Here is a 27,275-nt window from a genome sequence, read left to right on the forward strand (position 1 = left end):
TTATAACTTTGAACTGGAACATACTAAAGCTTTTAGTATTTCCATATTTAGTTCTCCGTTCATTTCTCCATTGTTTTTGATCACTGTTCGCTAAAGCCATTAAGATTCATTCAAAACTTAATACAATAAAAAACTGGAAATAAGTCCGGAAACTACTTAAACTGGTGCTAACAAATTGATACGATATACTAAAATAACTGTTTGTGAAAATTCAAAATAAAAACAATGTCAAATAAGTACAGCTTTTGTTACATTTTAATACAATTTTATGATAAAAAACTGCAACAATTAATGCTGCAGTAGTTTATGGGAATAAACATCATCATCGGCTTCCAGTCTAACCGGATTCAGCTGAGTACCAGTGCTTTACAAGAAGCGACTGCCTATCTGACCTCCTTAACCCAGTTGCCCGGGCAACCCGATACCCCTTGGTTAGACTGGTGTCAGACTTACTGGCTTCTGACTACCCGTAACGACTGCCAAGGATGTTCAATGACAGCCGGGACCTACAGTTTAACGTGCCATCCGAAACACAGCCAATGGTGTCTAAGATATACTTAGAAAGTACATACAAACTTAGAAAAGTTGCATTGGTACTTGCCTGACCTGGGATCGAACCCGCGCCCTCGTACTTGAGGTTGGTCCTTTACCCACTAGGCCACCACGACTTCTTTATGGGAATAAACAAAGTTATATTTTTATTAGAAAATTTTACTTCGGCATTAGATTTCTGAGCCAGAAAAATTGAATTATTTAGTAAAAAGAATTCTTAGAAAGAAAAATATTGAGAGCCAGTGATCGAAACAAATGTAAAGCTTGATCGAGACATTTGTGTTTCGGGGTTTTTCGGTTGGCAAGAAAAATAGGTGGAAATTTTTACTGAAAATCCCTACAGTACCCATACGAAATTGGAAACATAATATATGGGCTGAAACAAGGCATTAACGGTTGTTTTTTGATATAACTGACATTTATCCGACTAAACTTCATCATGGATTAAATCAACAGTCAAAAAATAAAAATACAAATAATCAAAACTGGACTAATTTTCAACTTTTTTTGTATTTTTTCTTCTTCTTTGCATTTTTGAATGTCGATAATATAGTATAGGTAATAAAACCTCATAAATCTATTTCATATTTTTATATTTTTCATGTTTATATTCGGCGATTTCTTAAATTACTAATTTTACGCAGTCCACGTCACAATATTTTACAAAAATATCATAATACTGTCAAACATCACGATAGTATTAATATCTATTATTTAAATTATAACTCAATTCGAACAAAATTAAAACCATAGGTATTTTTAATATTTTTCATAACGAATATCCATTACTCTATCACAATAATTTGCACGCAGATTTAAGAACATTAATAGGAGCTACATTAAACAAAAAAAAACTAAAGAAAAAGACGAAAAACTAACATTACGGGATTTTTTTTCATTAATGAGATTAATTATTTGTACAGATGTCGAATACAAAAATAAACTTAAGTACAGTAACAAAATAAACACGATTATAATGTAAAAACTAGAATAATAATCAACAATAACATGCTTATTTTAGAATATTTATTAATTTACGCACTCTTACGACACTTTATAATAACATTAACTTTTTATAACTAATTTAATTCATATTTACAGTAATACTTGCTATTATCACATGGATAAAATTCGTTAATAGGACAATTACATATTTCACATTTAATAAAATACAATAGATTCATATTTCACTTTTTGTTATTAATTTGTTTAAGTTATAAACCTAAATACAAAAAATAACATGATTGTATTTCACTAAATGCTATTATCATTAAAATAAATTATATTTTTCTACAGTCTTACAAATATCTCGTCTCTTTTAAATTAATTGAAACTTTTAACATAAGATGTTTCATTTCATTTATTTGGATCTTTTAGATATTATTATCATTAAACTCTGATTCATATTGCAGAAACTTTACAAGGCACGTCTTATTATAATCGTTAAAAAATTATAAACTTTCTCTAGGTTTTCAAAATTATAACAAAATAAAATCTACCAGTATTAAATAATTACAATAAACATAGAGGCAAGTTAGAATAAATGACAGAAATGTTCTGCTAATGATACGTAGGCATAATATGTGTTTTAACAGAGATATACAGTTACAGAAACAATCTCACAAATTAATACTAATCATATTTTAAGTACTATATCATAAAAATATAGTCGAGCTTAAAACCATCCATTACGACTTTATCTAACACCAAAATAAATTATTTAGATATGTTTTACAATTTTAAAAAGAAATAATTTTGGAATAATAAATTATGACTGCAAAAATCAACGTCAAAACTAAAGAAATAAAAACATATCTAAATAATTTGACATTATACAATTAAATGCCTAAAGCCTACGCCCTGTATTCCCGTTCAATATTAATATTTTTTTCCTTTCAAATCTGCCAATCGTAGATCAAAATAATTGAAGATATTTTGTGACTGATAACAAATGTATCGTCTGGTTTTCTCAATGTCATTAAGAAATTTTGCTTTTTTTTCATATATTTGATCTAATTTAAATTTTTGTTTAGTTTGATCCGCATCGCATTTTCACATTTGTATTTTTATTGCACGCACTTTATGGGTCAATTTCAACAATACAAGTACGATCTTCAACCATATAAAAATCATCTACATATATCTCATACATAGTCATAATCAGGCATTCTTATAACAATTGACTGCTTCATAAAATTGCAGCATAATCAAAGGTTACACTAAAATGGCACTCTTGTGCACTTAAAACTATATAGTCCTCCTTATCGGTTTTAATTAAAACTACGTTTAAACTTAACTAAGATCACAACCGAGTTCTCACAAGCGATGGTGTCGGCGACCTTCTTACGTCATACACGTCAAACAGTCGACTACCAGTCGTACAAAACACTGCTTGCTTCGGTTCTAAAGTCTCATTAGGCGTTGTATCCGTAACTGTTTCTTCTGTCTTCTCAGAAGATTCTTTTTCATTCTCAGCTTCTTTTTCTTCTGTAACCTGAGGTTTCTCTGTACTGTAAAATCTTTTCGGTCCTGGTAGTTTTTTGGCGATTTTGACAACTAGGGGATGTAGTAATCGTTCATCGAAGGCATCACTCTTACTGCCTGTGATGATGCCTATAATGTTGCCGAGGGTTACGCAAATGATGGTCCCGATGACGGCATACCACATATAAGATATGGAGTAGAATCTATGAAGTTCGAACATTCTGGAAAAGAGAATTTGTTTATAAATATTTAGGATCTGCAGTTTAAACCTAAGAATATTAGGAGAGTTGGATAATCTTGGGCATTAACTAAAAAATCATGAAAATACTGTAAAATACTAATAAATTTATAAGATAGATATCTTTGTAAACGCTTTTGTTTGATAGTGTCTCCACAAACGTGCGCGATTCTGTCTTAGAAAATTTGTCATGTCTTGTCAAGTTGTGCTCTTAAAATAAACACAAATTATAGAAATCTAACCACTTTTAATTAAAATATTGCCGAATCCCAATACATTTCATGATTTTTTTGCAATATTTATGACTTTCATGAAAATGAAATTTCCTTAGATATTAAAAGGTACTTACACAGGAGACTCCGTAGGTGTAGGATTAGTGAAGTTAAGGGTTTGCAGCAGTGGCGCAAGGTGGGTCAATGTTTGGTTCACTTCTACTGGTAGCGGTGGGTGCTTGAACGTTGATAGTGTTCCGTTTGGACATTGCTGGAAAGAAAAAGGTTAAAATTTATAAAAATGCAATAAAACTGCCAGTTTGATCACCTAACAAGCTTATGTCGGAGATTTTTTGAGTTCGCTTTTCATCCAGTAGGTATTAAAAAAAATAAAATAACGAGAAATAGCTTCAAGGTAGCAACTCCAGATGTCAGAATCACTGGTCACCATCAAAAGCTAATTATTTTGAAAACCGTAGATATTTCGATGAAATAGAGAAATAACCCGTATGTATGCATTTACCGAAATATACCAATAGGAAACTGTACATCTAAACTTCTTATTGAGAGACCTAATTTTTAATACTTCCCTAAATTACAAACAAATTACAACTGATATACCATACAAGAAACCTTGAAATCTTACCTCAGTAGACATAGGCAGCATAGCAACTCCTTTATTCACATACAACAGCCTCCCAGCCGCCATCCATGTGGTCACCACATGAGATGCGATCATGCCCCATAACGCCCCCTTCCCATTGGCTAGAGGACAGAGAGCTGCTAATATGAAGACTCCTAGTAAAGCTCCTGATGTTGCTGAGGTTACTAGTAAGGACCCTTCGACAACGCCCCCTACAATCCCCACGCAGAGTGATAGGCACATTATGATGATTGCTGAAAAGAAGAAAAAATAGGATGTCAAAAATATTGCTGAATACATAATTTTGTAGCATGTTTCTATTAAAATGATCCAATATTATGAGCAAATACATTTATATCTAAAAACTTTAGTCTTCGATCTACATAGGTTTTACTATCACGTAACGTGCATTTTACACTGTAAAACTCCGTAAATCTTAGATTTTCTTCTTTGATCCTTTATATGGATGACTTGATGTATGTAGCATAAGCTAAGGTCGTACTAAAAGGGAATTCTTACCATAAATAACACCAATAATCTTGATGACAGTCAGCTGTTGCTTATCACTGATGCCCTTGAAGGCTGGGGCGAAGGAGACGAAGTCTTCCCAAGTCACCGTCGATAGAGAGTTCACATTAGAAACCAGGAAACTAGAATATAAATAATGTCACTGTTAGCCCTTAAAACACCAGAAACTGGAGAATATGGTAAGATTTGAAGATTGTAAAGTATGAATGAAATGAACGAGGTCTTTCTTTTTCGACAAGGTCAAAAATTTAAAAAAAAAAGAACTTAAATAAAACGAAATGAAAATAGTACAAATCATCAGGTTAAAAGAAAGATCCTAAAACCTAAATTAGGAACATACAAACAGATTCAAATAGGTACTAACCTCAAAGCACCATTAAAGAGACTTCCCAAAAACAGTCCTAGCATCCCAGGCAAGAAACTGAACTGATCTTGTACATAAAATGGCAAAACTTCATCGGGAGCAGCGATCCGATGAGAGGCCAAAGGATCGCAGTACTGATACATGGCATATAACGTCATGCCGACGACCCAAGATAAGCTGAAGAGAACAGCTACGGCGGGTACGTTGGAGAGGAGAGTCCTTCTGACTCGAGCCTCACTGGACATGGAACAGTATCGTTGGACAAAGGTCTGTTGACAGCCGTAGATGGAGAGAGACATGAAGAGCTGCCCAATTATTGCAGAGAGGGTGTCGACGCGAACTGTTGGGTCTCCGGTGAATCTGGAAAAAGAAAAGATGATGTTAGGAAGTGACGAAGAGGTCTTTAGAAATATTTTTTTTTAAATGTTGATTAATTCCATAACTGTATAACTAAAAGTTACTTTTAGTACACGAGGTTGCAAAAAAATTTTTGAATATACTTTTTTTACTATCTATACTCACTGAAAGAATTTCATCCTTCCTCCTTCAATATTGTCGTTGACAACCTTATGTGGTCCACCCGCCGTGATAGTAGCCTGTATTATGAAGGCTCCGCTCACTATTATCATAGTTAGAGTTTGAATCACATCAGCCCTGGAAGACAGAAATAATTCTATTGAATACGAAATCATATATAAAATGAGTAAATTATATAAACTTCTAATGTGAAAGACACAGGAAATTATGAAATAAATTATTACAATGCTGGGTGATCGATTCACCCGGTATTGCAATAATTTGTACACACAGCATCTTTAAGGCGAGGAAGTGGTCAACAATAATTCCATAACCGGCACGCGCATCTAAGGCGCCAAAAGGGGTCGGAGCGTCTGAGCGGGGCGAGGATAACAATACGCGCGATAGCTTATAACTAAAAGTCGTAAGCGACAAAATGGTTTTGTAATTTTATTATTTAGAAATGATAATTTGATAAAAAATCCTACTACAATTTTAAAGAGTATGTATATACTCAACTACTAAAAAAGTTAAGAGGCTTTAATCGGTCCCGTTTGCCCATAATATGTGAATCTCTTTTTAAAAAGAGGTATGTTTGATATATTTTTCTCTGTTATAAAAGTTACCTAATCATGTTTCTACAACTAACAAAATAAGGTTTATATCATGAACTTTCAGGTAACCAAGTTTTATTTTGATCCGTTTTGTATTTACTGAGAAAAATTGACATCCTTGGCGCCAAAAATTCCAATTCGTCCTCTTAACTACTGGTAAAAGTTTCGTATCTTGTTCACAAAATGCATTAAAATACATAGTAGGCAGTCCGACACAGCTATAAGAGTCAATATTTTCATGACAAAATCATTTTGAATTTGGAACAATAAAAAAATGATGATGAATTATAAAAAAAATACCTGATTGCCGCAGCCAATCCTCCAAGCAGATTGAACACGATCCCTACTATAGTTAACGCTGCAGCTGATGCCCAATGGGGTAATGCCAGTACAGCATGAAGGGCCACAGTTGGCGTATAAACAGTCACTGATAAGTTCAGGACTTGACGGAGAAGGAAGGTCGCTGCAGCCATACGACGCACCCATCTGGATCCGAAGCGCATCTGGAAGTGACAATGATGAATTTTAAAAATGAAATAGGTCTTTGGGGAAAGTCAATAGCGATAAAGAATATTGATAACTGCAACCTCAAGTTCACTATGCCAAATAAAAGTTTTTTTTTTCATTTTGAAGTGGAAAAGGCCTTTTATGGAAAGTCGGAATATGGTGGCTGGATAGACCACCACAAACAAAAAAAAACATAAGTTATTGTATGTCGTATCCAGAAGTGGTGGTTACTCTGTCAAGCGTTTTTTACCGCAACTAACGAGAAACTTTAGATGCGGTTCACCGACATGGCTGACTTAGCAGCATACCTAATACTACAAATTTAATTTTCCCACATTATTTACCTGCAAATACTCATACACGGAGTTAGTATGAAGCCTGTAGTACACAGGCACGAAGATCCAGCAGACTAGAGGGAAGGCGATTATAATGCCGTACAGCGTCTCCCACATCGCAGACCCGTAGTAGACCAGCTCTGATGGGAAACCTGGAATGGGAGACAGTTTGTTAGTAAAAATTTGCTAGAATAGAATAGAATATAGTTTTATTTGCTTGAAATATGGTTACAGTTACAGCCTTTTACCATCCCACTGCTGGGCACAGACCTCTCATACTGAGAAGGATTGAGCATTAATCACCACGCTTGCTCAATGCGGGTTGGTGATTTCAGACTATATAGTCCAGGTTTCCTCAAGATGTTTTCCTTCACCTTTTTTTCAGACAATGGTGTCATACAACACTTTTATTTTTGAGTAGGTTTGCTTTCTTATCTAATTTTGAATTATTTAAGTTTTTGTTACTGTTTGATAGAAGGATTTTGTTAAAACAATGCAAGCGACACGCGACACGGACATAAAACTGCAGTGATTTATTTTGTTTTACAGTAAGTATGAAATAGCGATGAGTTGTATGTGGTTTAACATATAAGTATTGTAACAAAAATAGATTTTAAATCGTAAGTGTAAATAATAATGCATTGCTGAATATAAGGATACCACATCCTACATAAGTAATAATAATAACTCGATATATCGTTTGTATTTTATTATAACTATCTATTGTGGTGGTTTTATGAATTGGTAGACAGATTTATATTCTAAGCTATTTAATAAGATGAAATGGAGTATAACACATTTTTGACTAATCACATCATAGGACGTAGACGCAAGAAACAGCGAGTTTTCACAATTTTTTTAGGTCTTTCATAATTTGAGAAATATCTAAGTATAATAATAAATTCCGAAACAAAGAAGATCTTTAATTTAATCCATATTCCTTTTCTTGTTCAAAGAAAAAATATATAATTTAAGGAAAATCCACAAATAAACATGAAAAGCTAATTTCAGACTTTTGCCAAATATTATTTTGAATTCGTTGACTAATCAATCGTTTCAAAGAAGCGTGTTTTCCCAATAATAGTATTTTTAGTTTTCCACAAAATGCATATATTTATTGTGGCATTCATTCAAAGATATATTTTTAGCTAATAAATAATGTCGTTATGTACTGGTTTTGTCGTATAAAACAAACATAAAATCAGCAAAAAAAACCGGCCAAGTGCGAGTCGGACTGGCGCAACGAAGGGTTCCGTACAATTATTCATAAAATCGCATCTACCAGTTGCCGTTATAGTAACAAAAATCACGTTTTTTGTATGGGAGCCCCCCCAAAATATTTTTTTTATTCTAGTTTTTGAGTATTTGTTGTTATAGCGGCAACAGAAATACACGGTGATAATTTAAACTCTCCAACAATAACGGTTCATGAGATACAGACTGGTGACAGACGGACGAACGGACGGACAGAGGAGCCTTTGGGTACGAAACCCTTTAAAAGAACAGTTTGTTTTGTTTTAACGGTGGTTATTTAAGTTTTTTATTTAAGGCAAAATAACCTACAATCGTGATATTTATCAGCGCCACAAAGTGCTCACTCAGTACTAATAAATTACGCTATAAAGTGACTAACAGCTATTTATATAAAAAGTCTATAAAACTTTTTATTTGTCCCACACGGTTTCCCTATAAAAACTATTACTCAAGTTTATTTTATAGTTACTAGGTTAACGATGTTTATGTGTCATTTACACCTTGCGTGACAGTCTTAATAAATATTTATTTTCGTCGCATTTAAATTACCCTTCAATATTCAAAAGTCATTATTTATTTTTTAAAGTGGTCAAAACTTAAGGATATGTATGTGGTTTCAGTAGATATCATATAAAATTCTTTTAGAATGATTTATGTGCATTCTTTTATTTCTTAGATTATTAACAATCATCAGGTATTTATCAATTGCTGAATGACTCAAAATGTGACGTAACTGACCGTACGGTACCGTAGTACTATATCCTCACGCTCTTACGTTCAGACAAATAAAGTGAAATAAATAAAACCAAAAAAAGATAATTTTACAAAATGACTCATGAAATTGGCGGATATTTCAAAAGAAAATGTATGATATAATCACATAACATTTTATAAACAAACTTCAAGTTGCATCGGCTCAGGTGTCAGTCATCAGAGTTATTATTTGGCATCAGAAGTTCCAAGTCACGCCGAGAAATGCTTTACATTGCGGGGGGCGCCTCTTACGTTACTTTGACAGACATTCAAAAATAGAACAAGTCGTGTGATTTCAATTGAAGCAAAGTCTAAATTGATTTAAGCGCCACTTAAGATCGTGCATAGATCGATAATATTGTACGATCGATTTTCAATGTAAAAATATTGTGACTTAGTCATTAGTCATATTTTCACATTTGTTTGCATAGTGACTAAATATGCATCAATTAACATAATTCCCAGATGGATATGAACGTCAATTACCGATCAAGCTGCAATAACATTAACTTTTCTTTTAAGAAAATATTAATTTTACATTTACAACACATCATTAGTAAAATATTTACCCCTATAAATATGCATATTTGTAAGAATAGTAGATAGAATTATCAAGAAAAATTACTAACAAGTCAACTTAGATTTTTAGGCTTGATGATAAAGCTGTTTACACACTGAAGAGGTCACGGCTTTGTAAAGACAAGATGGAGAATTCAGCGCTCACGGTCAGTATGTCGCTTGCCTTAGAGCGCGTGTCCATTTTGGCTACCAAATAATTATCGTGCCGTTTACAACGATATTCCGTGACTCTTTAAAAATGTATGCATAAATTATTTATGGTTTTATACCTGTTTTATAGTATTACTTAACTATATATCCACTTTTTAAACAAAATATATAAAAAAATAGGTCACCATTTTTTTTGCATGAGAACGCAACAAACTATAATAATAGTGATTTTATAAGGTATATACATTAGTTACTATTGAAATATTGACATATAGGGACCCTTGTATACAACAATATTTTACTGTTGAGACATAAAGTTACAATATAGTGGGAACAACTAGTAACAATAAAATAAATTGTCTTGGTGTTATGGAAACGCGTATTATGAACATTATCTTTACAAGATTTACACATAGCTTACAAAGACAAACAGTAAATTACTAGCAGTTTTTATTCAAACCTCAACCGGTCAATCTTACATTTCCACTAATGACGGTAAAAGGAATTAAAGAATTACTTTAATGTGACCAAAAAATTTTACAAAAGGAATATGTCATGTAATTTAATATTTATTATGATAATGACTGTATTGAAGGAAACAAAAAAAATGTTGTACCTACGTCATTAAAAAAATATCTTGTGATATCAAATTTTATTAGTATGAAATTATGAAACTTAATCATAGTTTGAACCAATCCTAAACGATTGTAACCTATCTGCTCACGGGATTTTTTTTTCGATGACAAAAATCATCAAATGACCCCTCCCGCTGTGGGTTAGCAGCGGTGAGGGAGTGTCAGACTTTTACTGACTAAAAATCCATCGTGTTCCTTCGTAGACCTTTTACGTACCAGGGCCGCGGTAACTCTTTCGAACAATACCGTAGCCCTGCTCAAGTGATCCGAATGCTTTAACTATGTATATCAAACTAATCTAAGCGGCTGGTTGACGCATCCCGTGGCCCACTGACTGGTGGACTTCAGTTGATTTTAGATGGATTTTCAGACAAATTGCAACCTCCAGCCGACGAAAAGATCTCGTGTTTGTACACATTAAGGAATAGTTACTTGATCGTGAGTTCACGGTCATACGTTTGTAAGCCAATTAGGACTACGGCTTACAATAATCGAATTCCTTGTAATTTGTTGTCTTAAACATTGGCAGTTAATATCTTCAGTAGAAATTTCGGTAAAAATGTTGTATTTGGATGTAAACAAAATGGTTACTTAGCTGAAAACTTTAGGCTAGATTAATGTAAGTAAGGATAGTTGTAAGACAATTGCGGTTGTCACTCAATATTACACGGTCACATGGGAGAAACCATGACTTTATTACTATTATTGCTCTTCTGAAATTATTTACATTAACTTTATATTATAAGGTTATTACATAATTAGAGTTCTGTGTGTAGTGTTCGGTATGGTGGATGTTTAGGATAGATTCAAGTAGCCTTGTTTCACTCACGTTCCGAGGAAACTATTACTCATTTTCCTTTCCCTGCTTCCCTAATCACGAATAGTGCTCAGTATAATTGTATTTAAACCAATCGCCAACTTTTAAATGAGTCAGGTATGGTGAAAATGATTTAATAACGAAAATGATGTAACAGTTACATAGAACACTAGCCGTGTTCCCGCGGTTTCACCCGCGTCCGGACCGGGATAAAATATAGCCTACTCGCAGATAGTATAGCTTTCTAATGGTGAAAGAATATTTAAAATCGGTTCAGTAGTTTTTGAGTTTATCCATTACAACCAAACAAACAAAGAAACAAAGTTTTCCTCTTCATAATATTAGTATACATTATAATGTACTTAGCCAAAAGAGGACATAGGTCTTAAGACGTACGGAACCTATCGGAAAAGTCAACTTTTTTGCACAAAAAAAACTACAGTAGGTATACGCTACGGTGTTTCACAGTCCAGTGTCCACCGTAATGGCACCCACACACTTATGTTGCGACGTATTAAAATAATAATGACGATTATTCGTTTTGTATTTATTTATTTGATGCGATTGTTCGTAGCGATGACTGACTTGTGGTTAGTTATTATTGTTGTATTTTGAATGGTTGAAAGACATTTTGGATTAGTATTTGGTTCAGTTATAGAATAAGTGTTTAATCATTTTAATGAACTCTGTTTTTTTTTAAGAATAAGTTCTACTATGAATGACTGTACTTTTTACTTAAAAACCTACGACACATTCTCGTAGTGCAATATCATAACTATGAAAATATAAGTCTTTTCAAAGTCTCAGAGAATTTGATCAACTGAAGACGCGATTTCCGTGCTTTTACCTCTGCCAGAGTGTGAGAGCGTCGCTTATACCCCTACGTATTTCATCCGTGTGGCAAGTGTATGCTTACGTATGTCAATTTTGTTGCGCTATTGTGTAAAGATGTGATCGAAAATGCGAAAATAAGCTATCACTATTTGTTGCGTTGTCGGTCCATTGTCAAACTTTTTTAGCATGGAGATTTCTGCACTGATTAGTTAAATGCTCTAAGTTCCAAAAAGCGAACTATGACAAAGTTAGTACTCAGTTGCTACGCGAATTATTAGAATTAACATAATATATAAATACCAGCATGTTTGATATTCTAAGCCCAATGACTCAACAAAGCAAAGTGCATCATATTATGCAAATGTGAGTCAGTAGTTCACATCTTAACAATAATACACTTGTTCAGAAAACCCACTAGTCATTGGTAGGGGTATAGTTAACCTAGCCCTTCGGACTTATTATAATATAATAATAATAACCAATGTGTCACCCAACGTGGTTTTTGTAACCTAATAACCTATAAAGAAGTGTGCTTTCATAGTACCTAACTGATTTTGTCGCACGTTTGACTTTTTGAGAAAAAACGAATTTAAAAAATCTAGAGAGGTTAATTTATAAAAATGTCGTAACTGGTGGTAATTGGTCACAATAATTATACCGTAGATGTGACTTTTGAATTGTAATAATCTGTTAGGCCGACGACGCGACATCCCAAAAGGGAGAATGTTCTCTTTTCAGATGTTTGTATTGTTTTTAGTAACCAAACTGCTACCATGGTTTATAATTATACAATTTTAAGATTAGGGATTACTAGAATAGCATAAAAAATCCTTACTTAAACTACAATATGAAATTAATAACATAAAATCCTCTCAAACACGAAAACTGTTTCTGTTTGAACTTTTGAATTAATTAGTTATTTTAATTTCAACAAAATGATTAACTAATGAATCACGCAGATTCTTTTAAATTCACTTGTTTAAATACCTAAACGTACTTACGTAGAGTAGCTCAGGTGTTTAAAAATCTTAAGAAATCATATTCTCTAGTTGTATTTTAATGATCATTCTTTCATTTTTAATATTAGTTTATAACTACTTCCAATTTTTTTAATTGCTATGTAAAAGAGTTTATTCATTTTAGTGTATATCTTATCATCATCAGCGGTTTTCATCATACTAATAAAAGACACGTAAACCACAAAATTTAACTGAATGATAAACCCGGTCGATCACATGATTTAATTTGATAATAATTAATATTTAATTAAATCAGTTATAACTTTTAATTGTTACTCAGTTTTGACGAGAGATAGTGGCACACAGAAAATTAATTTTAAATCATTAGAATTGTCAATGAGTTGCTTATCAGAATAGAAAATATCGTATAAATAGTTTCAATTATAGTCATAAAAATAGTATGTATTCATTAGCTAATGACGTCAAATAGGGATATTTCATTCTGTTTTATGCAGGTATGCACGTCATTCTACGATATATTTTTACAAATTGAATGAGTAGGTACAAATAATAGGACGTATTGGTTTACATTCGCATTTACGAGTATAAATCGTAAGCATTAAATTTGAAAAAAGTCGTGGTGGCCAAGTGGGTAAAGGACCAACCTCTTAAGTATGAGTGCGCGGGTTCGATCCCAGGTCAGGCAAGTACCAATGCAATTTTTCTAAGTTTGTATGTACTTTCTAAGTATATCTTAGATACCATTGGCTGTGTTTCGGATGGCACGTTAAACTGTAGGTCCCGGCTGTTATTGAACATCCTTGGCAGTCGTTACGGGTAGTCAGAAGCCAGTAAGTCTGACACCAGTCTAACCAAGGGGTATCGGGTTGCCCGGGAAACTGGGAAGCCGACCCCAACATGATTGGGAAAAAGGCTCGGCGGATGAATCGTAAGCATAAAATTTTAGTGCCGATTTTCTCCTCCGCTCCTGTTACTTATTAATAATACTCAATGATGCCTAAAAATACATATATAGTGTTATGATTTGGAAGGACCTAGGTGTAGCATTAGATCGTGGCCACACTCATAAAACCTATATGCATCTTGCTACTCTGAGGATCGATGAAGTGGAATCCACTATTCCACTTCATGGAAGCGTGATACTCAACATTGAGATTGTTATCATTAAACAAACTTTAATCTACTCACCTAGAAAAGATCTGACTCCCAAAGTACCCCTAGCTACGGACAATATCATAGCCAGGGTAGATACGCCGCCTCCAGCGAAGATATACGCTTGCTTAGCGCTGCCCCCGGCTGCGTTCGCGTCTTTCCTTCGCCGCCAGAGGGGAGCGCATGAGGACGCGCATACGAATATGCCGAACACTATGCATTCCCACGCTAGCCACCCGGAATTCATTGTTCTGGAAAGAAAGGTTTTTAAATTAAAAATACATACACATGTCTGATTGGAGAACTTCCTCCTTTTTGGGAAGTCGGTAAAAAATTGGCCCATCGTTGATTACCGGTCAATAGCTAGAGACATTGACACGTTGAATGCCAATGTACTCAATCCAAGACTCAATCGTTAGGTGAAATAAAAGCCAGTCTTTGCTTTGCAAAATCGCCCCTGGTTCGGATATATCCTAAGCAAGTTGGTGGGTGCTTGGACCCTACGATCCCATACAACCCCATAGGCTTAAACATGTATCATATTAACATTGCTGGGGAGTTATTCGTTAATTTCTCCTTACCAGCAAAAACATAGTAAGTGGTGAATCACGGGTGTTTTTGGGTCTTTTGGGAAATTTACCTTCAAAAAGTGCCGATTTTCAGCCTACTTTGAATAAACTACTTTATATTCAGCTTTTATACAGTTTCCGAAACAGAAAAAATTCTAATCTTCATTATAAAATGCCTTCTCATAATCTAGTGCCTTAAAAATACCCACAGTTCACATATAAATCAAAGATGGCGGAATCACACTGTGTGTCATTGTTCACAGCTGATAATTAGCGCCCTCTATAATGTCTATGTACAGAGATTATTGTGATAATTATACGTTACAAGCTGAACTGTTGTCCGGATTGTGTAAAAAATACATATACCACTGTTTTGATCTTTGTATTTTACCCTATCGTTGCATTTAAAACGGGAGGTTATGATTTTAAGTAGAGTAATAGTATAAAACTCATAAAATATTGTAAACACTTCTTTTTTTGAAGAGTGTCTATGGAGTTTCTTGCCAGTTCTTCTCCATAAGACCCACTTTTTGGAACCGCGCAACTAGCTTGACGTTTTGTAAGAACCTGTAATAGGTCTATAGATATGAAATAAAAACCTTTGACTTTGAATACTTTGCAGCTAAAGCTGAGTGGAACAAAATCTTTAGTTGTCCGAAATTAGTAGGTAATAATCTTTTTCTCTAATCTATTCAGCATAATAAATCTAATTTATTCAGCAGCTCAAGAGCTAGTTACAAATCTTTTTTACAATAAAAAAGCTATATATTCATCATCATCATCACAAATACGAAAAACATTATAAATACGGAGTTTTTGTGAGTGCGTGTCACTTCTTCACTCACGGCAATCGATATGAGACCACTTATTTCATAAACAGCGCTCCGCAAATCGTGTGAATTCTCAATATGTACGATATTACAAAACAATTCCTCTTTATTTTAATAAAGTTCCGTCAATATTGCTAGTTTTCTGTTAAAAGGCATGTAATATTCAACATCCATTCCATTCCTGAGATGTGTGTAAGTTATCTGCACACAATCAGTAAAGGATAGTTTTTTAAACATAATCTTTGCTTTTCGATAATATTGAAATTTTATGTTGTACCTCGTATCTCTGACTAACCTACACCCACGGTTGCATACGTAACCCAAGGGGCCTGTTCCGTGCAACCGGTTAAAAAACCAAGTCTTAGCTGCAGCCTTCCTCCATAGGTAGGTGATTTAAACTTAACCCAAAAACATTATTTATAATTGAGCATATATCTCTTGGGTTTAGAATTTTCAACCAAATTAACATAATTTCTGCAGAGTTTCATCTTCATCAACTTTTTTGTTCATCATTAGTAGGATTTTTTACAGAGTTTGCGTAATATTTCCCTATGAATATTAATATAATAAACACGACTATCATTATTACCCCTATACAACAGTTACCACCACTTTCAGCGTGACGACTGAAACACAAAGAAATCATTTTCCTCATACTAAGTATTTATAAATAGTTAGGTTAGGTTCAGGAAGTGTGAAACTGACGTATGCTTGTTGTGAAAGGGTCATTGTTATGAGAATTTACTATGATAAATACAAGAATATACATTATTTGTTACTTTATACTTAATGTGTATAAACTAAGAACCTGCTACTTCATATTATAAACATTGAGTTTGTTTGAATGCGCTCCATCTCATTTGATCTCATGAACTCCAGGTTTTGAAAATCTTTAATTGGTAGATACCTAGTCTATTTTTCAAGGAAGACTAGGGTAACTTTTATGCGGATGCGCGGAGTTCCCACGGGACAACGATTATGCATAAACTACTTTCCACCCCCGGTTAAGAAATCGTCAAGTCAATTCAAGAAAAGAAAGGTCTAAGTAGGTGTTAATTGACGTTTCATTTTGTTCAGCTGTTAAAATGACTTTGAGAACAACATCCAAACAAGGAAAATATTTCGTTTTACGTTTATAAAAGTGTTCGTGGTGAATCGTTCCGACTTATTTGTTTTCATGGAATATCCCAAATAAAGGACCGTGGAAGACAGTTGAGCTTCGTTTAGAGTCAACAGTTAAGCTTCGTTTAATTTTTAATTGCTGTCTGGTCTCCCGAATGCACGTAAAGTACCTATAAGCTATACCTATGTACATGTTACCGTAATATTACAAACATCGTTAGATTACAATCTATCTCGAGAGATTGCAAACTGTCGAATTATTGTGAACCGTAACATCTGATTGCAATTTAACGCATTATTTTTCGCTATATTATAATCTATCGATGAGAAATTGTCAAATTGTCAACTGTCCGAAAGCTCTCTCTGATTGTTCAGTCTTTTTGTAAGATCGACCAATCAGAGAGAGCTTTCGGATCTCTCGAGATAGATTGTAATCTAACGATGTTTGTAATCTTACGGTGACATACATACATGAAACGTTGATACACTTTCGAGCGATAGATCTGAGTTAATAGTTAATAGCAGTACGAAGTCAAATTGAAAACCTACTTTTTTGGAAGTCGGAAAAAAATATTAATAGTAAAAACCGAAAGGCTGAAGCAGCTCTCACACAAAACTGGCTTCCGCCAGGAACCACATACCTACTTGCACAACCGTATGTATGCAGGTAGATATAGCGTTCCTCGATATAAATGTTCTGTCTAAAATATTTTTTTTAATGGACCAGTGGTTACTGGCTTTTGCGCGTTCAAATAAACCAACTCTTCAGCTTTACACAGCCGTGGTCGGTTATCCTGTGAAGCTGTTAATAATCCGCTAGCTCAATTACTTGCCTATTTATTATACTTACTGTCATGTGAAAGAATACCCCTACGGTACTTTCTGTATGGCCCACGGAAACGAAGTAGTGGACAGCGTCTAGTATTAAAATAGAATAAATCAAGTCTTCCCATCTCTAGACATAAATTGTACTTACTAACTTTGTATGATCTAACATTCCTGGACTTATATCTGAGTGTAACTCACTCATTCACGCATTCGTCATCATCAACCACAAGCCGACATTCGATTTGTTGCTACTTTAGATGCATCTGTCAAACATGCTGTAAGGATTTGGTTATATTGGTAGCGATTTTATACGACCTTACTTACAGTTGAGATTTAAAAATATTTTTAGACTGAGCCTTAGATTAGTCTGCCCATTTATTTCTAGAAAATTTAAGAATGGAAAAGATAATTTACTTATTGACAATTAGTATACAATATTTGCGGGAAAAATAGAAAATAACTTTTACTTGCATGTCATAAACCAACCCACTGACAGTTGAAAATGAATAGGCCAAACTCACTCGAAGTCCAAATATTATAAGAATTTAGTTAAACAAGCTATTTCCCGAATACGCTTGTTTAAAAACTTTAAAATGTGTTTTTTGTAACAACCATTCTTTGCCTTGTTGTCAGAGTGCAAGGTTATTTGAAAACAAATGACAGTTTTCAATACTACTTCTACGTATTGATACCGATTACGTTTCGTTATACGGAACAATCACGTTTTGAAACGTGTATCCCTGTTGTTACATCAACTGAAAGGCTAACGAAACACGTTATTGGAATCGGTTTTGTTTGTAGAAAATTAATTGTCTGCTTTCCAATTTTTTTATTGTTCTGAGAAACGATACTAATTGTCACGGATACTGAGAAGCCAGAAAGTCTGACAGTCAGTCTTATAAGAGATAGCCGGTTACCCTGTTAACTGATTTAAGATCAGGGGCCCGATTCTCCTAAGTTAATAATGACATAATCTAATAGAAATCGAATCGCAATATGATAGCAATAGCAGTTTTAACCATATCGGGCATTCTGCTACTAATAAAAGACCAATCGTATTCGATTGACATTGACATTAACATATGCAGACAAAATGATTCATTATTGAATGAAAGAAAAGGATAAAAACGTTTATTTCAAAGAAAAAATAGCGGAATGCCACATACGCTTCAATCGTAATCGAGTCGGGATCGGATCTCAGTCGAATCGAGTCGAACATGAATCGTATGACGCTTAAGTAAAATTGGAGAATCGGGGCCCAGATAAGCAATTGCTCCATTGAAAACACACAGTTGCATCTGGTTAGACTGGAAGCCGATCTTAACAAAGCATTGGAAAAAGGCTTGGCAGGCAGATAACTGTATGTATCTACTTTGAGGCTAGGCTTACAGAGCTGAAATCCTTCCTATAAATAAACACTTTGATCTGTAAACCTTCCTCAATATCCATCCCTCAATTCATATTTACATTTACTAAATAATTAAAAAATATTTAAAATTGCTCACCACGCTACAAAAGGGGCCGAGCCTTACCCACCACAAATGGCCTAGGAACAACTAGCAACCTGTTAGACCCGACATCTGTCCCGTTACGTTGACTTATCGCGATCGCGTCCATTTCTATAAATAGCACCATTTACTAAGAATTCTCTCCAAGTTTCTATGTGTATCAAGCCCTAAGAGAGGTCAGGTTGTATTGGGCATAATGTCTATAGTAGAAATAACCAGTTTAAGTAGATCTACGCATCTTAGCTGTAATTTGTGCTAATCGTTATACTATTACGGGCAAAGATGGATATTAATTATCCATCCCGCATAAACGTGGTGGTTTATTCGTACATTTAAATATCGTGTAATTATTAGTAGCCATTAGCCAATTTCCGACTGGTAAACTTATTTGACGAGACTTTGAACCTTAAAGTTGTCTGGAAGACATCGCTCTTAGATCGATGAAACCGCCCATTACATACCGAACTAAATTAATGTATGTAACATACTTTAATTTAGTTCTAAGTGTATAAATTGGCGTACCTAATAAAGTATACCTATTTATCTTGTAATTCTGCAAACAGCCGCTGAGAAGCGATGACTGGCTATCTTTTCATTTTGTATCAATTGTTTCACTGTATGAACGATTAAAAATAACAATTTCACTGACCTACAGACGCTTTCACCTTAAATTATTTATAGTAATTATAGTATTGAATATATTGGCTAACGGCCATAAGTGTAATGATTTGGAAATATATTAATACTCATTAAGGCAGAACAAAGACGGGTGATGGATTTTAGCGTTTTTAAGAAGCGGGCTATTAAATATTAATTTAAATAGTTGTGCTATTAAGGAATTGGATCATTATTTTTATTCAGATCTTATTATTAGCCAAAATTTAACTCAGTGTACCGAAACATAGGTAATATGTATACCGTCACCAAACTTTATGTCGTCATGGAACATTAAGTGAATCACTGCAGAAACCATGTTTAAGTTAAAGGAAGATTGGAATCCGAGGCGAACAGATATTTAAGTTCCCACAGTATACGGATAGCAACCAGCAAAATACTCTACACGACAAAACTATTTCAAGAGTAAACACTGCCCGTAGTAAAAGATGTGTTTTGTCAACAAATCACTACTGAATGTCAACTCGAGAATTCATTGGCTATTAAGAATTTTAATCGATCTAAGACTTGTGATTCTAATCGATTACAGTTTAATAGTTGTTTCCATTTACGCAACTTGGAGCTCCCGCACGCTGCAAATTTTTAGTCGGCCGATAGTTTGATGAAGATTAATAGTAGTAACACATTACAAAGATCAAATATATGACCTTTGTAGCCGGTATCAGACTGACTGCAAACTTTGATTGGAACCAAAATTTTCTTTGTAAATATCTTCCAACTGTCGGCCGACTGTTGAGACTGCAGTTTGATAGAAATTTTCATTGTTTACCAACAAATTCTAGTTAGGTGCTTGCTACACTAATATTATAAAGCTGAAGAGTTTGTATGGATTAATGCGTCAATGACAGAAACCTCATTTGCATTGTAGCATTGTTGTGATTTTTCAAAACAAAATATCATTGTGGGCCAGGAATTCGAATAATATCTATTAATTTACGACTTTATCTGAAGAAATTGCAATTAGGAAAAGTATAATCAAACTTTATTAAGAAGTATGTACTTATAAGAACTGAATGATAAACTTTGTTTGGTTTAAATATGCATAGCATAAAATTGGCCTTCAATAATCTTCATGAATGAAATGTTTGTATAATGCATTACAATTGTTAACTATGAATGGCAAAGTATGAACGTAAAATATAGATGCAGTATGTACAATCGCTTTGTACTTTTTTGTACTGACTGAAATAATTTCATTACAATTTAAATATGTAGGAACTTGCTGCTTGCATTACAGTTACAGCCTCGTGAAAATGCACATATAATCGAGTATATTGCCGTAATACACAAACTATTTGGTTAGCTACATAAAACATTATCGAAAACGGGAGATTTTTCAGCAGATTACGTAACACAAACATTTGTGTTTGTATGAACTACGCACAATTTTTATCGATGTATTTTTTAAGCATTGTAAATGGATGTATCAAATCGGAACTGAAGTTCCTGGCATTAAGGCAAAAAATCAATTTAGGTATTCAGCTTTAAAATTATCCAGATAGATGTAGGCCATGGCGGCTCTACTCTCCAAAGAGATCAGTCCACGGAGGACAAGGAGGACAAAATAACTAGGATCAGTCAGATTTCGAGGTCATAAAACTATTATAGACAAAAGTGCACTCTCTATTTTCTACTCTTTAAAGTCTTATGGAACGGCGATCCGACATATACGTGCTCTTCGAGGCACGGGTGTATCAATCAGGATTTTTCAGACTCCAGGCTGCTTTGTGTTTTCTTAAACTCTCAAAGCGATTTCGGCCTTTCCCTACTTTTGATTCTTAAAAAATTCTTTATTTAACCTTGCAATTGTTCAAGTATACAGACAGGTATTATTAAATGATTTATTATTCTAAATTTCAATGTTTTCTTAGTCTTTTAATTTAATTTTCTAATTTATAATGATTTTTCATTTTAATTGTATTAATTAAGTATCAATCATAAGCTAATTATAATTTAAAATTTTGTTGTTTTCTTCTTGCCAATGTTTATTGAATTTATTAATAATTATTATTTTCTTTATATTTTGTTTTTAACTGTGTATAATTATTCACTTTTTATGTGTGTTATTAATGGCCGTTTTATTATTCTTCGTGCATGCGCGGTGTCAACCTTTAATTAATTGTTGCACTCATACCTAAATGTAACCCTAATAAGTAAGTTAGCAATGTAAGGTGTAAACAAATGTTGGTTAACCTAAATAAATAAGTTTTTCACACTGTAATTTCCAGAACAATTTACTAGCAGTAGCAAAAAAAACATAAATAGTAATCAGTATCATTGAGCTGTTAACATATGGGGACCTGACTTTAATAGAGGGAAGAGAATACTTGTAACTCCTACACTAGGATTCCTAGGTATTTCTATACTAATCTATACCCATAAATCAGAAGAGTTTGTTTGTGTTTTGCTTGAATGCGCTAATCTCAGGTGCTGCTGTTTTTTCTTTGTTATAAAGGCTATTTTATATCCGGATGCGTAAAGTAGCTTTCGAGGGACACACACAGGTGAAACTGGCGGGAGCTAGCTGTAGTTCCTATTAATGAAATAGGCTCCACGTATATAATCTGCATTCCAAAATCAAACCAAGACAGGCTATTCTAAATGAAACTTGTCATATTATGTTTTGGTCAATGCTTTATCAGATCTGGCTCAAAAGTTATGATAATATAATTGATCATGCTGTTGGATGCCGGTAGCAATACCTATACATACATACATACTCCCACATATCTAATACCTGTGCATATACATAAGTATATATATCAATCCACAACGTCGTGTAGACCGGTAGACAAACTATCTAAATTTGGCACGAAACTTGCAACGTCATATATTATGTATTGAATGGACTTACGTGTATTATAGGAAGAAGCAATGACTTGTCCGGTGAATTGATTGAAAATGATGATGATTAAAAGTGGTTTACAAAATAGTCTTTGTAATAAAATAATACATTCTAGTAGGTCCTTATCGATTTATTAAATTAATGGATGGGGACCTATAATCAGCAGGGGACATTTTTAAATAAGCTCTCCTACAACATTGGCTGTTTGCGATAAAGTCAATTTGCTGAACAAAGAGGTATTTTCATAATAAGTAGGTACGGTTTTTTAGAAGGCTGAGTTATTAAGACTTTTCAATACTTCTATTTTAAGTACCTATCCATGCAGCCGACATACATCCTGTTTCCCCCAGGATAAAAGTGAATTTCTAGACATATTTTTTCTATAAAAACTACCGACATGCTCTTATATCCGCAATAATGGACCAACATGACCAAACATGACCTTTGCGTGCACATCAAAAACATCAGTTTTTAATTAAGCACGTCCCATATTCACGAGAAACATCGTCTAATATAATAAAGACAACAACATTAAAACACATAATTACTTATTATGAATTCTTCAAGCTCTTATGAGATAAGGGTTTATTATGCTTGTAATGTTTCTAAAGGTAGTATGTAGTAGCCATAAAGTAAATAACCACTAGAGAGCGCACTCGCCAATTTCTTCTAAGAACACGACTCACCGCTGCGGGCGGGGGGACGCGACATAATCCGCGGCTACTATTGGTCAGTTCAAGGTCGCTACTAAAGGATCATACTGATCGTAGCCTTATAGTACGCGCAAAATCACTAACTTTTGGCGAGCGTCGGGGCACTGTATGCGCAGTCAAGTGGTTTTATAGTCTTTGGTAGTAGCCTATGAGGTTTTTTTTCAAAAACTATTATGTTCCTGGTATAATCAGCGGGCAATTGTTATTCGATCTCCACTACCAAATTATTTTAGAGAGATAAAGATAAAAATAAAGTTTACAAAAATAAAGAAAATTTTCATTAAAGAGGGTCAAATCAATAGAGAGATGATGATCTATTTTATTTAGGCCAATAATTATAAAACCATATAATTTTTTACAGCGTTTTTAAGGAATTGGTTCCTGGATCCTCTCTACAACACTACTCTTTGGAATCGTGCAAATATCTTGACCAGTCCTGGTTATTAATTATAAGGATAACTTTTGTACCGAAAACTACAACTAACCTGTATTGGTAGGTAAATGCGTATGATTTCGCAAATAACAAACCTTGACATTAACAAAGGTTGGTAAACAGTACCTATTTCATAATACCTACTTGGAACTTACGTTCCTGGGTACCTGGTTGATGTACGTACCTTAAGTTTTTGTCGGGAAATCATCAAATGACCATGACAAAAAATCATCAGGTTCCTTCTCAAGCCCTTTATGTGCCAGGGCCGAGGTAACTCTCTGGAGTTTACCGACTCTCTTTACCTACATTTCACTGGTCCTACAAAAATAGGACAGACACAACAATCCCACGGACTGCGGTGGCGGTTTCAGATTACATAAATTTTTAAACATTGTATTCAATTTTTCATTTTTCACACGGTAATCCCCACGGATATGCGGTACCTCGCATATCAAGTGTCACCCCTAATTTCATTGTTTTTTTTGCGTCATATTCTCTCATGCCTCATATTTTGACGGAGAAGTCAAAATCAATAAATGATGGAAAACATCGGTCCGTTACCTAATCAATACGTAACATTATATCATATGAATTTATGGTTAATTTCAATTTAAGAAGAAGTAGATGTTGTTTACAGTCACCATAAAATGCAGCTGACATAATGTTACTCGTCAAATAATTATGAACTTTGATTACATTGATGTAAAGTCCAAAATCATTGAACGGTCATGAATGAAAATGACCAAAAAGGCATTATTTTCTCCATCAAACCGTCTAATGAGTTTGCTTATCAGCAACTCAACTGATGATTGGCCATCAAATTACTATAAAAAGCGAATTAGGGGAAGGTATTTGCCGACAGTGAAAAACAAGCAAAGGTACTCTTCAATATAACTTTCGAGATTCTCTTACTTCCTACCGGAGCTGCAGGGTTGGATTTCCCACCAAACAAAGGTCCTCATCCGTTATCAGACATACGTTTAGTATGCTGTTGCACCAGAGTACTTACATGTTTATCATTCCACAAATACACATACAACTTTTTGAGAACTCATTCATGGCTGTTACATCTAAGACTGGAATTCCCTACCAAAATCTGTGTTCCCAATTAGCTAATCTCCTTGAGTCTTAAACACCTTACTAAATAGGGAATTAGCTATCCTATTGCTAATCAAGAAAGGTTCGTACCTTTTGCGTAAAAAGTGATAAACATCCACACAAAGACATATCCAGAAAGAAATAATATCTCATTGTTGCAATGATTAAAGAAAAATCCAGAACAGATAAGTACCTTAACAATGAAGAAAGAAAAGATGTTGACAAGAAAATCGTAATGGAATGTTATATTATGACTGTGTGATACTATTACCTCACTACGGAAAGCTTATCAATGCTTTCCTTCCCAACAATACCTATTGTCATTCTTTCAAGGGTGACTTACATCATCTTTATATAAAAATGAATCCCTATATTCCTTAGTCACGCCATCACGTGAACGGCTGTACCGATTAAGCTGAGAGGGGAAGTAGCTTACACCCAGTAGAAAGAAGGACATACATAGAATATCCGGCTACGAAATGCGGGTGAAACCCAAACCATAGCCAGCCGGGAACTTATCGCCCATTGGTCAAATCTCGTTGACTTGACAACTGAAAATGATTCTTTATCGTTATAGTTAATTGCTGTAACTCACCGTAAGATGTTTCAGTAAAAGGCGGTAGGAAACATTTAAATGTAAATTGTTGCTAATTCAAACTTCGAACCCGTTTGAATTGCGAATAAAAAAGTGACAGTTAAGTTTTATTTTGTTCATTGGAAGAAAAAGTCTTAATTGGCTTTCAATTAGCGGATGAATTTACGTAGTTTTGTGTCAATTCTAGGATATCATACCTAATGAGACAATCAAAAGTAGAACAATGTTTAGTTAAACTTTGTAAGGCAAAGCTAAGATTCGTTCAAACAAAGATTTAGTGCTTTTTCTATCTTTATATTCCTCCTTGATTTATTAGAATTTATCGCATTCCGTGATAACATGCTGTATTTTTAATGTGAAAGTAATCTTTTTTCATTGACATCATATAAGTTGTTTCAGCGAAATAAGTCCTACTATGAAAACTTAATAGAAAATACTAGCAGGATCATTGTATGAACTTAAAAGTTTAATCCTTAAGGCCTTGCAAGGTAACTCTGAAAAACTATATTTACAAACAAAGCATTGTTTAAGCTTTCGCAGAAAATCAATGCGGATGGCCGGCTGAACTTTTCAGGGCCAGGCAAGCTGCCAATCTTCGTTCAAGACTAAGTTCAAGGCATCCATTCTTTCTTTCATGAAGGACTTTGCTGAAGTATACAGTATTTAATTTATGAATGTGTCTTTGGCTTTTATTGAAGTGCTGCAAATATAAAGGTCGTTTCAGAAATTATTTGTGTTTAAAATTAGTTTATTTGGGAAAACTTATTGATATTTATTTATTTGTATGTAAAATAATTCAGATATTTAATGACATACGCTTTACATGAAACGTTGATATATTTTTATTAGCCTCATATGAAAAATGACATTTTTTATGACTTAGCCTAAGAAATGCATCAGCCCTTTAATATTAATACGAAAATAATAATGTATTGTATGTTAAAGGAACAATAATAACAGCTTACATAATCTTTGTTGGGAAAACAACAAAACGGTATTGTTTTCATGAATGAAATACCTGTTTTTTATGCAATTTGTTGCACTTGGATATTTTTTCAGCAACCAAGTACCCTATTTTTATTGCCACCTCTTTTATGAAAATTATTAAATTTTTTGACCCCTAATATTTACAAATTGAATATTGTCACTGAATTCTCAAAAAATTGAATTTGAAAAAAATCACTAAAAAACAGAATCCTCAGAATCATATGTTTTCTTGACAATCACAAACAAAAACAATACATATCAACAATAATACTCACAATTTTACAAGATCCGAAAATACACTATTTTTGGCTTACAGCCACTTCGAGTCACTATAATGCAACGCGTGCGTTCGTCGCGACGGCACACGCGCGAATGCGTTTGATGCGGATCGCGGACGCAAGAACACTGTTGTCGGAATTAGCGCATGCGTCTTATATGCAAGAATTGTTGTTTGATATGTAAACATGGCTTCTACGGGTATCGCTCATGTGATTTGTATTAAGTTTAGTGGTTAAGTAAGGCAGGTCGCGGCTTCGTTTTAGGGAGTTTGAAGGTTTTTAGGGAAGATTATGGGGACCAATTTCTTTGTTAAGGGAAAAGATGCTAGTTTTCATTGAGAATGTTTTTCTTTGAGAATTTGGCCAATTTTGAAAGCACAAACATATTTTTTTCAAATAAGGGCTTAGGCTAACCTAACCAGTAACCGGTTAAGGAGATTAACGTTCCAGTCACTTAACAAATATGAATATGCATTAACTATATCTATTAGGTATATCGGGTGTGTCGTAGGTACCTAATCACATTAAACCCTATCACATATAGTTTATGATATTCTATGGCGAATAGGTATGTGGTTTGGCCACAGGAGTCATTTTTAGTTTTCATAATTTACAACATCATTTGTAAAGCAGAGATAAAGTTAGGA

At 34.0% G+C, this 27,275-nt stretch overlaps 1 protein-coding gene across 1 annotated transcript; it reads right to left on the reverse strand.

Moving 5' to 3' along the window:
* Positions 1–1,128: 1,128 nt before the first annotated feature.
* LOC110379181 (sodium-coupled monocarboxylate transporter 1) lies at positions 1,129–26,772 on the reverse strand. The gene is made up of 10 exons (XM_021338724.3): positions 26,626–26,772; positions 14,184–14,398; positions 7,003–7,145; positions 6,452–6,654; positions 5,544–5,675; positions 5,022–5,381; positions 4,649–4,779; positions 4,133–4,383; positions 3,624–3,757; positions 1,129–3,257 (listed from the first exon to the last, which is right to left on the reverse strand). Exons 2-10 carry the CDS (start codon positions 14,392–14,394, stop codon positions 2,855–2,857), a joined length of 1,968 nt encoding a protein of 655 aa, XP_021194399.2. The 5' UTR covers positions 14,395–14,398; positions 26,626–26,772; the 3' UTR covers positions 1,129–2,854.
* Positions 26,773–27,275: the final 503 nt, after the last annotated feature.

This window comes from Helicoverpa armigera, chromosome 21 (assembly GCF_030705265.1).
Source record: "Helicoverpa armigera isolate CAAS_96S chromosome 21, ASM3070526v1, whole genome shotgun sequence".
In the NCBI taxonomy this organism is placed as follows: Eukaryota; Metazoa; Arthropoda; class Insecta; order Lepidoptera; family Noctuidae; genus Helicoverpa; species Helicoverpa armigera.

Excerpts from the sequence above, each read along its gene's own strand:
- LOC110379181 (XM_021338724.3), bottom strand. The coding sequence starts at position 14,394 with ATGAATTCCGGGTGGCTAGCGTGGGAATGCATAGTGTTCGGCATATTC. Across the intron at positions 5,676-6,451 it reads GGATTGGCTGCGGCAATCAG|GGCTGATGTGATTCAAACTC; the intron begins GTATTTTTTTTA and ends TCTGTCTTCCAG. Across the intron at positions 4,780-5,021 it reads CTCTTTAATGGTGCTTTGAG|TTTCCTGGTTTCTAATGTGA; the intron begins GTTAGTACCTAT and ends TTTATATTCTAG.